General features: G+C 38.3%; 1 protein-coding gene across 4 annotated transcripts in view; it reads left to right on the forward strand.

Annotated features, from left to right (window-relative positions):
• BMP2K (BMP2 inducible kinase) overlaps positions 1–15,712 on the forward strand; it is a 126,409-nt gene that overhangs the window by 78,278 nt on the left and 32,419 nt on the right. For all 4 annotated transcript variants that reach the window (XM_047719637.1, XM_047719636.1, XM_047719633.1 and 1 more), the window contains 3 exons: positions 5,360–5,463; positions 7,240–7,319; positions 12,069–12,229. In XM_047719637.1, the coding sequence (XP_047575593.1) occupies positions 5,360–5,463; positions 7,240–7,319; positions 12,069–12,229 (345 nt within the window). The remainder of the gene's footprint in view (positions 1–5,359; positions 5,464–7,239; positions 7,320–12,068; positions 12,230–15,712) is intronic.

A 15,712-nucleotide genomic window follows, 5' to 3' on the forward strand; every position in this document is an offset into this window, starting at 1 on the left:
CCATTGCAAGTACAGTATTCAGTAAGTTACATGCGGCACTTGTACTTTAAAATGGACTTCGTGTTCGATGATTTTGCGCAACTGCAGGCTAACGGTGGGCGTTCTGAGCACGTCCAAGGTAGGCGAGCCTACGTTCGGTAGGTTAGGCTCATTAAATGTATTTTTGACCTACAGTATTTTTAATTTATAATGGGTTTATTGGGATGTAACCCCATCATAAGTCGAGGGGGATCTGTAATAATTTCCACAGGCTAACAGATAAAAATAACAAGTTAATGCTTAAAGTATTGATAGTTGTAAAATCAGAGTAGGTGTTCTCTCTTTAGGTGTATTACTGTAAGGATAGTAATAAATAGAAGTCTTTGGGAGGGAAAAAGTTCTTCATGAAAGGAAAACAATTTAATAACATTTTACGCAGAAAAATTCTTTAAGGCCTCTGTTCAAAGTATTTTCCTGTTAAATTTGTTGAGCTATCAGAGAGGCTGGTTTGGCTTTTACTTAGGCCCAGCCCAGGGATGGATCTTTCATTTTGTATAACTTCAATGGGAACCCCTTTATGTAACTTTTGGCGTAAGTCCTTAGTGAAAGTGTAATTTTTACTTGGTCACAGCTACAGCGGCAGCAGCCCCTTTAACAGCTGTTTCTGTTGGAATAGGCGTGGATGTTTTATTTTCCTGTACAATTAGTTATAAATGTAACCATTTCAGCTGCCTTGGGCAAATGTTTCAATTTTTATTTTTTTAAAAGATTTTGTTTGAGACAGTGCATGCCCAGGAGCGTGAGCAGGGGTGGATGGGTGGGAGGGAGAGGGAAAAGCGATTCCCTGCTGAGCAGGGAGCCCAATGCTGGGCTCCATCCCAGGACCCTGAGATCATGACCTGAGCCGAAGGCTGACTGAGCCACCTAGGTGCCCCACAAGTGTTTTCTAATAAGCTATGTCTGATACCGTAGGTGGAAATAGCATGGTGGTTTAATTGTACACTACCTTCAATGCTGAGACATTTTGTGTTCTTGGGTTATGTAAGCGGTGTTTGTATCAACAGAAAGATTCACACAATTAGGAGCAGAGAAATAGCCTTTCATTTCTATGCGGCCAATGTTTTAAAAGTTGATCTTACATTTTCAGTAGAATCAAGGTCAGTGGGGCTGTCTCATGATGATTCACATGATCACTTTAAATTGGGTAAACAAGGGCGTATTCTAACTTCTCTGCCTTTTTTTTTTTTTTAAATGAATTTAAACACTTTTGGATGAACTAGACACATGTATTTCTTAATCCATTCTTTCAGGAGCGTATTTTCATGGGCAATAAGGTTTTATTGTCTTTGAAGTGGGAGTTAGTAGAACACTAGACTTGAGGTTTAATTATTATGAAAGAAAATGGGCAAACTACTTAAAAACTGAAGTTGTCATTCTTGGCAGATGTGTCTCAGTGTTTAGCTGAATTAGAGCTGATCCCTCTGTACTTCAGATTATATTGTTTAGTTATCGAGGAGTACATTTTGCAACGTACAGTCCTCTCGGACAGTTGGGAAGTTATATTATTTAAATTAAATGCTTCAAGGTGTCTTATTGAGTTCTTTTCCTTTTTTTCTTTTTTAATGGCTGGTAATATCCACTATAAAAATATTCAGAGATAAAAATGTAGCCATATTCTTCCTATGGATTTCAGCCTCCTCATACTTTTGAATTAGAACCAAATCAGAGGGACACAGGAGCTCATCAGATAAAACTGTCGACATTAATACTAAAAAGCAGGTTGCTGAATGAAATTTAGATCTGAAGGTAAATGGGCCTATTCATCTGTGTTCAGTCCCCAAATGTACTTAACCATAGGCAGTGCTGGAAAGCCAGAGATTCCCTTCCAGAAGCAGGCCGTTTACCAGACATGTCTTCAGAGAGAATGTTTCTGTCTGGAGAACCATCCTGAAAGAAAGTCTCAGAAATTGATCCGTGTGGGTGCTTATTTATTTTTGCTAGCTAACAGTTAGACAAATTACTCTTTTCTTCCTGGAGAGGAATGAGTTATAGTAGTAGAGAGAGGTAACTGGTACAGTGGTTTTCACACTGTTTGACTGTGGTCCATAGTAAAAAATGCATGTTAATTGTGACCTGGTGCACGTGTGTGCATGTACACACATACGCATGAAACAAGTTTCATAAGCTATTGCTTATGCTTACCCTAATAATGCACATAGTCTATAAAATAAATGACAGTTGTGACCTTTTAAATTGCTTTTATGTTCCATAAATGGGATCAGTACAGTTAGGCAAACTAGACTGGCTTTAGCAGATGTAAACCTGGGAGTTAGAGGTCCTTCTGTTTGGTTCTAAGATGATACCGGTTCTCTCCACAGTTTGGTTACCTAATCATTGGGAGATATTGTGCTGTGCTTAATTTGGGAGATAGGATTACCTGTAAAGATACTGCTTAGAGAACATAAAATCTCAAGTTTATTGGCTCTTAATGCTTTTCATTACTATGAAAGAAAAAAATATATAGGATTGCCGGAAGGATCATTCTTTTCCACTCTAGATACTTAAACTTTTCCTAGATTAAGTCAGGCCAGAAAAGTATATTGTTGTGTTGAGCTGTTCTCTGCTCTTACAGAATTTCTTCTGCTGAACTGCATTTAGGTGTGATGTTACCGGTCATCACAGAAGGAATGACCCATTGCAGTTTCTTAAGGACATTGTTCATGCTATATGAACTTTCTTTAGAAACACTTGGGAGAATTTACTCGTGGCCGTCAATATTAGGAATAGTGCTTTTTCTTAACACCTGGTTTGTTTTTGTGCTAAGGATACTGTGATTCTTGTAATAGGTCATGTTGCTGTATTTGTGTTGCCAACTAGAAAGTAGCTAAATTTTTGGCTTACATTTGTAGGACCAAATCATATGCAGTTTCTTTACTGACTTCATTATCCTGTTTTTTTTGTGGGGGTGGGCACGGGCTCTTAGCCATTACTTTTCTATTAGTATTATTTTTCTCATATACTTAAAATCTTATAGTTTTGGGGTGCCTGGGTGGCTCATTGTGTTCAGTGTCTGCCTTTGGCTAAGGTCATGATCCCAGGGTCCTGGGGTCAAGCCCCACGTTGGGCTGCCCGCTACTCTCTCTCCCTCTGCCCCTCTCCCTGCTCGTGCTCTCTGTCTCTCTGCTCTGTTTCTCTCTCTCTCAAATAAATGAAGTCTTTGGAAAAAAAAACAAGCCTAAAACTTCATAGTTTTGTATGCTTTTTCAGGTCTCTTATAGGAATAAATATTTATAATTAGCTACAGTTGAAATTAGATTTTAAAAGCGAAATAAACTTAATCGTTAGTATAGAAAAATAGATTAAGTTTGTGAATTTGATAAGTTTCTTGTGATTTGTTTGTTTTTAAAAAATTATATGAATAAGCATTTATTGTTAAAAGTCTGTTTAAATTTATTTCTATGTCATGTGCTGTTATCTTTTTAAAACATTTAATATTTGTTGGTGTCAAGATCAAATATGATTTCGGAGGATAAAATAAACCTGTAGGTTCCTGAATCTTCTCTGGAATGTAGTTGAATACAAACTAAATACATAAATGTTTTTGGTTATTGACATCTAACAATGGTGACAAAATAATAATCAGTTTTATAAGTGACCTATTTTAAGTCTATAAAGTCAAGTTACATGCAGAGTATTTTTTTTTTTTTAAAGATTTATTTACTTACTTTTAGAGAGAGAGAGAGGGAAAGAGAGTATGCACGCATGCACGGGTAGAGGGGCAGAGGGACAGAGAGATCCCAAGCTTATTCCTTGCTGAGTGCAGAGCCTGATGTGGGGCTGGATCCCAGGTCCCCGAGATCATGACCTGAGCTGAAATCCAGTCTGATGCTTAACGGACTGAGCCACCCAGGTGCCCTCATGTAGAATATTTTTTAAAACTGACTTTTTAGAATCTCCTGAATCAATTTCTAAGTTTGTACTTAGTGTCATTTGAGGCACACTGTGTTTTTAACCTAAGTTTATCATGATGTTGGAGATGTAGTATATGTTGTTTGTTCAAATATTACTTAAATTTGAAAGGAAGATTTAATTTATTTTTTTTCTAATTTTAATTTACCCATTTATATACTTAGATCTTTCTATACATAATTTTCTTATCAAGTTTCAGAAGATTATCTAATTGATGCTATGCATTTTTGTTCCAAATAGGTTTAAAAATGATTTGAGGGGTGCCTCTACTTGCTATAGAAAGGCTCTAGCTTTCTGGCGCAAAGGCTTTCCCTTTTGGCTGACCCTGCGGCAAGGAAGACATTCCATGGGACACGGCCAGCCAATGCCAGGCAAAGCCACGATGCGGGAAGGCGAAGGCCCGTGTGGCTAACTCTTGGTTTTGGCCCAGGTCATGATCTGAGGGTCCTGGGTTTGAGCCCCACATTGGGCTTCACACTCAGCAGGAGTCTGCTTCAGGATTCTCTCTCTGTCTCCCTGTGTCTCGCCCCAACCCCCACTCACTCTCTCTCTGTAAAATAAATAAATTGTAAAAAAATGGTTTGAACATTGTAAGAACTTAGAGTTAATCAGTGAATCAGAGTTAGAACATGGAGATGTCGTAACAAAATATGAACTTTTTAGTTATAGAATTGAGTGTAGATGTCAGTGTCCTTGTGAACTTGTGAATAAGTGATGTAATAGAAAAGTAGTCATTCGGTTAGAAAAAAAGATCATTTTCGTTAGGAAAAAAGTCAGGTATTTCAAGCAATGTTGTAAGACTGGTGTGAAATCTGTTTATAATAGAACCATAAAGCTCTACTCATACTTTTGAACATGATGTGAATAATATATAGAAATAAGAGCTAGGGTGAATATCGTTAACATCAGTATGGGAAGAAAGAATGTTTTTGGAAAACGGTTGTGTCAACCCTGAACTACTTTGTTAAACATAATGCACAAACAACTTAATATTTTCTCAGTGATTCAGGATCATTTGAAAATTAGTGGAGGTATTTCAGATAATAAAATAAAGACCTCTACTGTGGCTTTGGAACTTTCTTGAATAATTCCCTGGTGTCCACTAAACTCACTGTTTTGGGTCACTTTCTGAGAAGAACGTTTCTATTTGTTTATTTATACTTCCGGTGCAGAGCTCTTCCGTGACCATTTTTAGCTTCAGTTAATGCTTCAGGTTCATGTAGAAAATAACAATTTCTATATTTTATATTATATATATATATTTCTATATTTTCTAGAACACGAGCAAACTCTACTAGAATCACTTGATCTTAGAATGGAAAAAAGTGTATATTCATTTCATTGTTTTAATGTGCCCCTATATAGCTTCTGTGTATTCCGTGAAACTTACTAGTTTAATCTGTTCTTTCAGGGTTCATGCTGGAACCAGATCCAGAGCGCAGACCTGACATATTTCAAGTGTCCTATTTTGCATTTAAATTTGCCAAAAAGGATTGTCCGGTTTCCAACATCAATGTGAGTAGTTTTTCAAGTAGGATATGAATTTAAAATCCCATTTCTTTTTTTTTTTTTTTTTTCTTTAAAGATTTTATTTGTCTATTTGACAGAGAGAGAGATCACAAGTAGGCAGGCAGGCAGAGAGAGAGGGGGAAGCAGGCTCCCTGCCGAGCAGAGAGCTCAATGTGGGGTTCGATCCCAGGATCCTGAGACCATGACCGGAGCTGAAGGCAGAGGTTTAACCCACTGAGCCACCCAGGCGCCCCATAAAATCCCATTTCGTATGTATAGGTACATACACTTTCAGAATTACTTGTTTTATGACAAGTGGTCTGACAGTATGTTTGTGGTTAGTATTTTTATAAAAAGTCACAGTTGCCAAACTGTGCCGAGGTGCCCTGGGAGCTACAGCAGACCTGGGTTCCTGCAGGATCTTTTTCCTTTTTGAGGGACACGCAGTGACCTCTGTTTGACACAGCACAAACTGCTTTTATTCAGTTCTTTGGGCCTCTCTGTTCTGTTGGGAGGTGCCTCATGAAAAATTCCTGAGGCGCGAAGCGCTGGGTAAAAAGTCTGGTTACCTTTGGTATAAAGAGCGTAGCTATTATACATGGGGAGACCTGGGTTCAGTTCTGTCAGTGACTGGTTTTGTATGTTTTGGGGAGTTACTTACTATCTCTTTCTTTTTCTGTGAAAATAATACTTATGAGGATCACGAATAATAAATGTGAACCCTGTGCTTCATCCGTGGAAGGTGTTGAGTTGATGGTAGCTAGCATTATTCTGAGGCTTTGAGTTCGTCTGCACAGTGCACCTGATTACAGCGCATTAACTCTGTATGGCACATCTTTGCTGATTTTAATAAAGGTCTGTGTTCATCACTGACTTTAAGTCAGTCTCAACTTTTTTTTTCTTTTAAAGATTTTATTTATTTGACAGAGATCACAAGCAGGCAGAGAGGCAGGCAGAGAGATAGGAGGAAGCAGGCTCCCTGCTGAGCAGAGAGCCTGATGCGGGACTCCATCCCAGGGCCCTGAGATCATGGCCTGAGCCGAAGGCAGAGGCTTTTAACCCACTGAGCCACCCAGGCGCCCTTAGTCTCAACTTTTAAAGATTATTCTGGCTCTTGTTCAGATAGTTCTTTTTGGTGTATAAAACTTCGTCCATCCCACTAAAACAATAAGGAAGTTGGTACTATTTCTTTTTGTTTTTTGAAGCTTCAATGTAATATATTCTCTGTCGAAGCTGAAAGTGAGGCAGTTCTAACCTAGTAATGAAAGTAGGTTGATTTGACATTTGTGGATTTTTAGCTTTTCATTCAGCAAATATGTATTTGGGTGCCTACTCTAAGACAGACATTAGAGAGCATGTGTTTGGTGACCTTTACGAGGGGTGTGATGAGCGTTATCTGAAGTAGAAACAACACTTCCCTCAGCTCTTGGGGTTCGCTTCTTTTTCCAAAGTCTTTTGGAAAATAGTCACTGATTTACAAGTATACTGTAATCCTTCCTTTAAACTGATATTTACCGGTTTGTAAAGTGGATCTGATGATGATGTTCTGTTTCTTTTCCAATGGTGTCTGTGGAACATGAATATGAAAGTGACATTTGGGTATCGTGCAGTGATATTTGCAGATTAGATCTGGCAAATACATGTGAGCGTGTCGTAGGCATCTGAGGTGCAAGTAGTATTTCCTTGATAGTACTTTTCAAGGGTATATCCATACTGTTTAAATGAAACTTTCTGCAATTAAAATGAAAACGAAAATGAAAAGTTTTATTTTTTTCTTCCAAGAATTCTTCTGTTCCTTCCACTCTTCCTGAACCGATGACTGCTAGTGAAGCAGCTTCTAGGAAAAGCCAAATAAAAGCCAGGTAGGCAAAGCTATGCTGAGATCGGAAAAGACATTTTTTACAAAGTGTGCAGTTCTTTTTTAAATTCTAGCTAGTATCGTTAATTAAATATCATTTTCACACACAAAAAACGGATTCTTATTGCATGTGATGAGTAGCTTAGATAGCAACTATAAAATGAGCTTTTTTGCGTTAGATATGGGATTTGACATGGGTCTTACTCGAAATGCTCACCCTCAGCAGTTAGGAAGTGATTATGCAACGAGTGATGTTCCATTGGGTCATTTTGAAGGGTGTCATTATTTCATCACATGGTAACTCTAATTCATGAAATTTTTGTATTGTGTTTATAGCTAGTATTTTTTTTTTAATTTAAGGAAAGAAATAACTTACAGCAAACTAGAGTATTCTAAATTCATATGTTCTTTTATGTATTCTAATACATATTTGGAATATGTACTGCTATGTATAACTTATAATGAATGGTTATAACTAATTCTTTTAAGACTGATAAAGAAGTATAATGTTTTAAATTATCATTCATATTTTTTTATTGTACTAAGTTTGATATGTATTATGTAGGTTAAGATGTGTATCTGATCAATGATTGAATTAATGGTTTTTTATACTATTTTTGTCTATAAAAGTTAATAAACAGGATTATAATTTAGATTATCAGACATAATATTGCATGTGGGGAGATATCTTGGTCACGGCTTTTTTTCCCCCTTTTTTTAAAGGTATCTTTATTTGAGAGAGAGCATGAGCACTCGAGTTGTAGGGGTCGGAGGGTGGCAGAGGGAGAGAGCGTCAGAGAATCTCAGACTCCCCGCTGAGCACAGAGCACATCTCAGGGCTCGGTCTCAGGCCCCTGAGATTGTGACCTGAGCTGAAATCAGGAGTTGGACACTTAACTGACTGAGCCACCCAGGTGTCCCATTCAGAGCTTTTTTTGTATTTTACTTAGGTAAAATTTTATTTGACATGAAATACATAAAATATGTTTATTATGCACCTGTTATATGTAAGATATAGATCCTGGAAACACAAAGGAAAAGGAGCAGTGTTTATTCTCAAGGAGCTCAAATTCTAATGAAGATAGATAAGAGAACAGTTAGATGTATAGATACTACGTTACATAGGTAGATACACACATAGCTACTGTTCAGCTCTGAGAGTGGAGGACGGGAAAGCTGGGAGCAGAGAAAGCCTCCTCTCCCTGGGGCTGTGGCTTGCTGCTGGATGGACAGAATGTCACCTGATGTGATGGGGAGTGAAACTACAGCAGACAGGCAATTCAGGCAGGAAGAATGCCCTTTGTCAACGTGCCAGGCTGAAGCATAAGGGGACATAGACGGCAGTGGTGGGAAACGGTAGCTAGATGCCGTCCCGAGCAACTTGGTCTATATGTCATGCTGAAAAATTTGGACTTTGGGCTTGAAGCCGGTGAATTTTCAACTTTGTAGTCTACTCTACTATTTGGGACTTTGTGTGAGATGTGTTGTTATAATAAAAAATAATTTGTTGTTTGTAAATTGTTAAAATATCATTTATGAATGACTTTGTTTAAAAAATATTCCCTCAGTCTAAAATTATTATCTTCATTCACTTGAATTTTAAAATACTCTCTCGAATAAGAGACTGAAGGAATAAAGTTCCATGTAACTTGCGGGAATCTCTTCTGACCGACTGTCTTGTCTGTGACACAGCTGTAGTTGGCAACTGCTGTTAGAGTCAGGTGGCAGTTATGAATTACCACAGGACATGTCAGTTCAATTTTACTGTGGTCCGTAAAATCTTATTTAGGGACGCCTGGGTGGCTCAGTTGGTTGAGCCGCTGCCTTCGGCTCAGGTCATGATCCCAGCGTCCTGGGATCGAGTCCCACATCAGGCTCCTTGTTCTGTGGGGAGCCTGCTTCTCCCTCTGCCTCTGCCTGTGCTCGCTCGCTCTCTCTCTGACAAATAAATAAATAAAATCTTAAAAAAAAAACTTATTTATTTTTTAACGATTTATTTGAGAGAGAGAAAGAGAAAGAGTGTGAGCGGTGGGGTGGGCAGAGGGAGAGCATCTTTCAAGCAGACGTCCTGGTGAGCTGGGAGGTGCTGCCAGCTCCAGCTCCAGCCCAAGATTCATGACATCATCACGACCTGAGCTGAAACCAGGAGTCGGTCCCTTAACTGAGCCACTCAGGTGCCCCTATTGTGGTTTTTTAAGTAATTATTGTGTTAATGATGAAATCTATAAGAAAGTAGACAAAGATTTTTTAAGAAGCATGAGTCAAGTGAACAAAAATGATGCTTTGAATATCTCTTTAACCATGACAGAAGTCCTAGCTATACAATTATAGGCAAATGAAACAGTGCAACTAAAATTCACAGTGCTATCCATATTAGGTTAAATCTGTACATTACATTAAAAAATTAGGTTCACTGGTGCTTATGGTCAATAATATAAATTTTCTCTTTATTGACAGAATCAGTAAAGTACTTGAAAAAATTTAAATATGTATAAAACCTAATTAAAAAATAAAAATTAGTCTTTTTTTTTCATGTAAAAGTCTTCTTGATGGGGGACAGGTGATTGGAGAAATCTTTAAATAGCTAGTATTACGATTTACATGTTTTAGAGCTTTTATGAGTATTATCCATCTACCCTGCCTTTACTGAGAGACATCGCATACTGGTTTCCTTCTTTCTTAAAAGCTCCTTTCTACCTCCCTGAAACCTGCATCTGCTCTTGGGACTGTTAAACATGGGAGACTTGTGACTCGTGTCTGAAAATGGGAAGATTGAGAATTACTGTCCTGGCAGATGGAAACACTAAAGTATTTTAAGAGGAGACAGTCTGTGTTTAAGAGATTGTTCAGAAGATAGGGAATAGGAAAGACAAGGAAGGAAGCAGAGAAACAGCTTTGTCTACTGTAATAGGGCAGATGAGTCCTTATGGTGGTGGTACCAGTGATTACTCAGTCTTTTGTTCGAGGCGAGTTTGTGTCTTCATGTTGCCTAATCTGCCCAGGCATTTTCTTCCCATTTCTGCACACAGAACGCTTAATTTCTTTTTTACTGTCTAATGGAAGTGTGTTTATTTTTACCCTCCAGTGCCTACCTGAAGCCTTCATAGTCGAATTAGATTAAGGGTAGAATTACTCCTCTATGAAACTGTTGACCGTACTAGCTTGACACTGGTTATTTTTACTGTCTTGCATTTATTTTATTCTACTTTCATGAACGCGTATCATATCTTCCTGGGTATACTGTAAATTGTCCGAAGGTGGTATTGTGCTATGTTTGCTGGATATCAGTAATTATATAATAGATCTTGGTACATTGGTAAGATACATTAGGAAAGGCTACACTAAAGTCTGTAGAACTTTGAACATGCTTTTTAGAGGTTTGCTGCCCTCGTGTGTTGTGAATCTCTACAGAGCAATTTATAACGGGAACAAGGCAGGGTGAGGTTTGGCCCATCCTTTCTACTTAATAAAGAATGGCTAGACAGATAAAAAGACTGTACAGGATATACAGTCCCCAACTTGAACTTAGGGAGTACAGCGTTGGTTTTAGTGTCATATCTGTAATTTGAACTCAGTAAGTACTTGATTATCATTATGATGAGATACAATTGGTTATATGTATACATAATAATTTTATTGCCTTTAATTCAGTCTTCATGACTTGTACTATAACCCATCCCATCTGAAACATAAATGTCATTTTTAGAAAATCGCACACCTACAGTGTATTTCTGTAACTATCTAAAATCTTCGATTCAGTTTTAATTCTTTTCTCTCTTAACAAAGCTAGTTAAGAGGGCTCCCTCTTGTGGTATGCACAGATGTAAGGGAGAGCCGTGGATCTGTACGGTTACTGTATATCGGGCATTCTCCAAATGCAGCAGATAGAACTTAGTAAATCATGTGTGCAGACTTTCATTTCCAAGTCATTGGAAAAGGTGCTGAGGGAACTTGGTGAAGAGATTTTTTGGCAGTCCTGTTGAAAAGTGAACATATGATGCTATTAGAAAGTAATTGAATTTTTGTACTGGATTTATAGAAAAAATAAGTTGATGAATATGTGAGTTAAAGATTTCCCCTGGCTTTTTTTTTTTTTTTTTTTTTTTAAAGAAAAGAAAATGTGTCCTTTAGTGTTCTTGCTTTCAAAACTATGCTTACCGTTTTGACCATCCCTGTCTGTGGCCTAAGCTAAGTTCTAGTGGGGAAGATGTTGCATACTTTCCATTCATTGTTCTAAGTAAAGCATGTTGAAGATTCAAGAAATTGAATGCGAACAGGTAGCTCCACTCTTTGAAAGTTTTGGCTCTTCTGTGAGCTCTGGAGGGCGGTCTTTTCTTTCTTGATCTAGAGTCTAAGCTAAGGAGACTGTTATTTTTTGTTTCTTGTTTTTTATTTTTCTGACTGGTTTAGAGAATTGGCTCCTGATTCTCTCCAGAAACTTATGAGAAGGTTTCTGTTTGTTTCTTTTATTTTGTCTCTTTAAGAGCAAGCCTGTATTCTTTTTCTATCTGCTTCAGTGGCTGTGAATGGTAGCAGAGCATACTGGTTTAAGGAAAATGGTTAGGTTTATTTTATTTACTTTCCTACCTTTTTTAAACATTTAACACTTGAGAATAGAGAGGAAGAAGCCAAGAGGACTAATATGATCGTCAATAATAATTAAAATGCATCTGTTGAAATAGAGCCTTTATAGACAAATACTGAATTAGAAATAATCCAAGGATTTGGAATGAAATATATTCCTCTGTTGTAGAATAACAGATACCATTGGACCAACAGAAACCTCAATTGCACCAAGACAGAGACCAAAGGCCAACTCCACTACTGCCACACCCAGTGTGCTGACCATTCAGAGTTCAGCAACACCTGTTAAAGTCCCTGCTCCTGGTGAATTTGGGAACCACAGACCAAAAGGTAATAACAGCCCTGCCAACCTTGTCACCTTTATAGTTAACCTAAACCTTATGGCTTGATTTCCTAGGAGTGTAAATTACTGGCAGCTTACTGTTGTGAAGCAGGTCACTTAATGCTTAAGAAACTTTCTACTGATGTCTGATAAACTCAACCCATTGTTTTCCTAAAGTTGTAGGCAAAAGCGGTTACTGGTAATATAATAGTTTGGTACAAAAAGCTTCCATTTTGCTTATCCATAGAGTCTTCAGCTAGTAGGGTTTGAGGTTGGTAATAAGGTTCAGGAGTATAGACAATTCTGCATCGTGTTGGAAAGGAAGGGGTTGAAACTCTTGTCCTAAAATGTTGTATGTCTTTCCACTGCATCCAGAACCCTGGCGGAGGAGTGTATCTTGGGTCATGTGGAGAGTACAACACAGAAACCTGTCTTCTCATCTGATTTTGAGAAGATTTATTTTTCTGATCTTAAATATCTTCAAAGCATTATGATATAGGGTAGGACTTAAGAGATTTTCTTAGGGAATTTTTTTTCTAATATTAGATAGTGAACTTGTCCTTTCAAGGGTCTGGGGTTATAACTTGTAGGCTCATCTCAAGAAAACCCGGTTTTGCACTTTATTTCATGATATAGCTGTTTTGCTTTAATGTTAAAATGTTTTAAGTTAAGGTGTTTTCAGCTAGTATTCTCTAATGGTTAAGAGCCCATACTTGGAGCCTCATGAACCTGAATGTGAGTTCTGTTTTTCCCATTTCTTAGTAATGTATGTTATAAAAGTTCTGGTACCTATCTGATAGCATTGCTGTGAGGATTACATAACTGCTTAATATAATCCCTTGCCACGTAGTATGTCCTTAAGAAATGTTAAATATTAGCTACTATTACTGTTAACTCTATACTCAGTAAAGGTAATGTTTATGTTACCTGATGCGTTGCTGTGTCCTTCTGTCATGACCAGGCACACCAGATGGAGGATTGTTTCATGGAAAAGGGAAAATAGGGGAAGTTGAAACCTTTTGTGTCTGTTTCTTAGCCTCATTGTTCTCTCTTGTAAAATGAGAATAAAAGCTGTTTTTCCTATTACAAGAAATACATGACAAAGTGTGTGGTATCTGGGAAGGTTCTGTTTTGTAGTAAGCATTCAGTGTTCGTTCATTCTTTCTTTCTCTCTCTTTCTTTCTTTCCTACCACTTTGGGTTGGCGATCCTATTAGTCTTCTCTATCGTTTATCAATGCCCTCCAGCCAAAGACCACTAGGAACACACTTGTATTTGAACAGATTGGGTTTATTACTCACATATCATGGGAATCTGTGGGAGTGTCTCAGATGGTGTTTGAAAGACTTACTGAAGGATTTGGGCTTGTTTTTGGTATTTTGGGGGAAGCTTGAAGGAAGTGGGACTTTGCTGTGGATTGAATGCCGTTAGGAAGTGAATATGATACCATAGGTATTTTGATAAATCTTAAACTTCTCTAGAAGGAGGGAAGCAAAAACCTCAGATTTGGTGTCCAGGCAGCAGTCAGCCACAGGAGCAAGGCTCCATCTGGGAGAGGTCTGGTCTTTTTTTGGCTTGGACGGTGTTCCTGACCCTGGCGGTGTTCAGATGCGATGACGGGGTGGTCGTGTTGCCCGGGTCCACATGGTGACAGGAAGCCTCCTCCGACGTGAGCGTCTGTGAAATTGTTGACTAGGGGCTGTGAGGGTCAGGCCTGCTCCCACGGCAGGGACTGCGTTTCTTCTTGTCATGTTTCCAGCTTGAGTTGAAAAAGCAATATTCCTTCCCTCCTGCCATGTGTGCATCTTTTAACATTTCTCCCCCATTAAATATTATATAAGAAATGACCCACAAATATGTTCTTTTAGAATATTCAGATGGTATGGTAGTATTCAGGGAAAGATATTAAAGTCTTCATTATTTTCTTCTGTGGAGTAAAACTAGCAGTAGGTTAGTATGCATTTCCTGGGTGTATTTTTTTATGTTCTTGCACGCAACTGCCTGGATACGAAATACTTAGGTTGTGTTTAAGGTAAAGGGACTCATACTATACCTAGTTCTCTGCAACTTGATTTTTTTTAAACTCTTCTGCTTAGGAGAGCTTTGCCCATTAGTGCATACACATCTACCATGTAGTTCTTAAAAGGTAGATGATATTCCGTGGTGTAAATGTACCAGTCTATGTAACCATTCAGGTCATTTCCAGTATTTGGAACATCCTTAAAACAGACTCTTGATTTCCACGTTAGAGCATTTTTCTGAGGAAGATATTAAAGAGTATACTCATTTAAAATTTGTCAGCTACTGCCACATTGCCATCCAAAAAGAGTTCAGAAATTTACACTCTCAACAACAGTGAGTGTCCTTTGATTCTTATTTTTGCCAATACCTGATAGTATTGGTTTTTTAAAATATTTCCCTTTTGATAGGTGAAATATCTGTGTTTTTATTTTAATTATTGATTAATTAATACCACTGTTTCATGTTTACTGTTTACATGTTTTCTTCTGTGAATTATCTTTCATAATTTTCTGTGAGATCGCTTTGTTTCTGTTTATTTTTTATTGCCCTTCAGATTTTGTTTTTACGTCTTCTGAATATTAGTTCTTTGCCATATGTATTGTGAAGTTTCTTACAGTATGTCTTTAACTTTCCCGGTGAATTCACTTCACTTCTCTGAGCCTTCGTTTTGTCCTTTGCAAAACGGGGAATGATAGCTTTAATGACATACTTGAAAGCGCCATTTCCACGTAGGATTGTTATGATGTTGTTTGGGATTTCTCTGGTGCTCTGTGGCCTTGGCTTGAGAACCAGGGACTCCTCTTAGCTTGAGGTGACGAGAGCGAAGTCAGAGTCTGTGAGGTGAGAGGTGTGCCACAGGATGCTCCCTGCTGCGACCCGGCTTCACCCCCAGTCACGGGTGGTCACAGTTAGACGTCAGGGTCCTAAAAGATGAACATAGCTGGGGAGCTGCAGTTTTAATATTCTACCAAGACGCAAGAAATACACTTAAAAGGCTAATGGTGGTAATGTCTGTGTGGTAGAATTACGGTTTTAATTTTCTTCTGAATGTTTTTATAAATGTTTCAAGACTAATTATAATCAACACCCATTTCCTTAGAATTAAGCGGTAAAACTGTTTTCACAGGGGTGTCGGCTTTAAGGTCTGGGGAGGTTTGACGATGTTGGTGAAAAAGAATCCTTGTCTCCCTCCTCGCACCCTCCTCCTCCTCCTCCCGCGGGCTCACATAGCTGCGCTTGACTTGATGGTGACTCAGAAATTATGGCATTTCGCATTTCCTTTCTGCTACTGTGTGTCTCTTTTTCATTAATTTCAAAAGTTTATTCATAGGATTTGCCTTGGGTGAAATTTCGGAAGCTTATAAGTAAATACGCACTGAGGAGGCGGTGGGACTAGCGTCACCACGCGAGCATTTGTTGAGCATCTGTTAAATAGAGGTTCCTTGGGGCCGTCCTAGATGAGTGAGTCAT

The sequence above is a fragment of the Lutra lutra genome, chromosome 2 (assembly GCF_902655055.1).
Source record: "Lutra lutra chromosome 2, mLutLut1.2, whole genome shotgun sequence".
In the NCBI taxonomy this organism is placed as follows: Eukaryota; Metazoa; Chordata; class Mammalia; order Carnivora; family Mustelidae; genus Lutra; species Lutra lutra.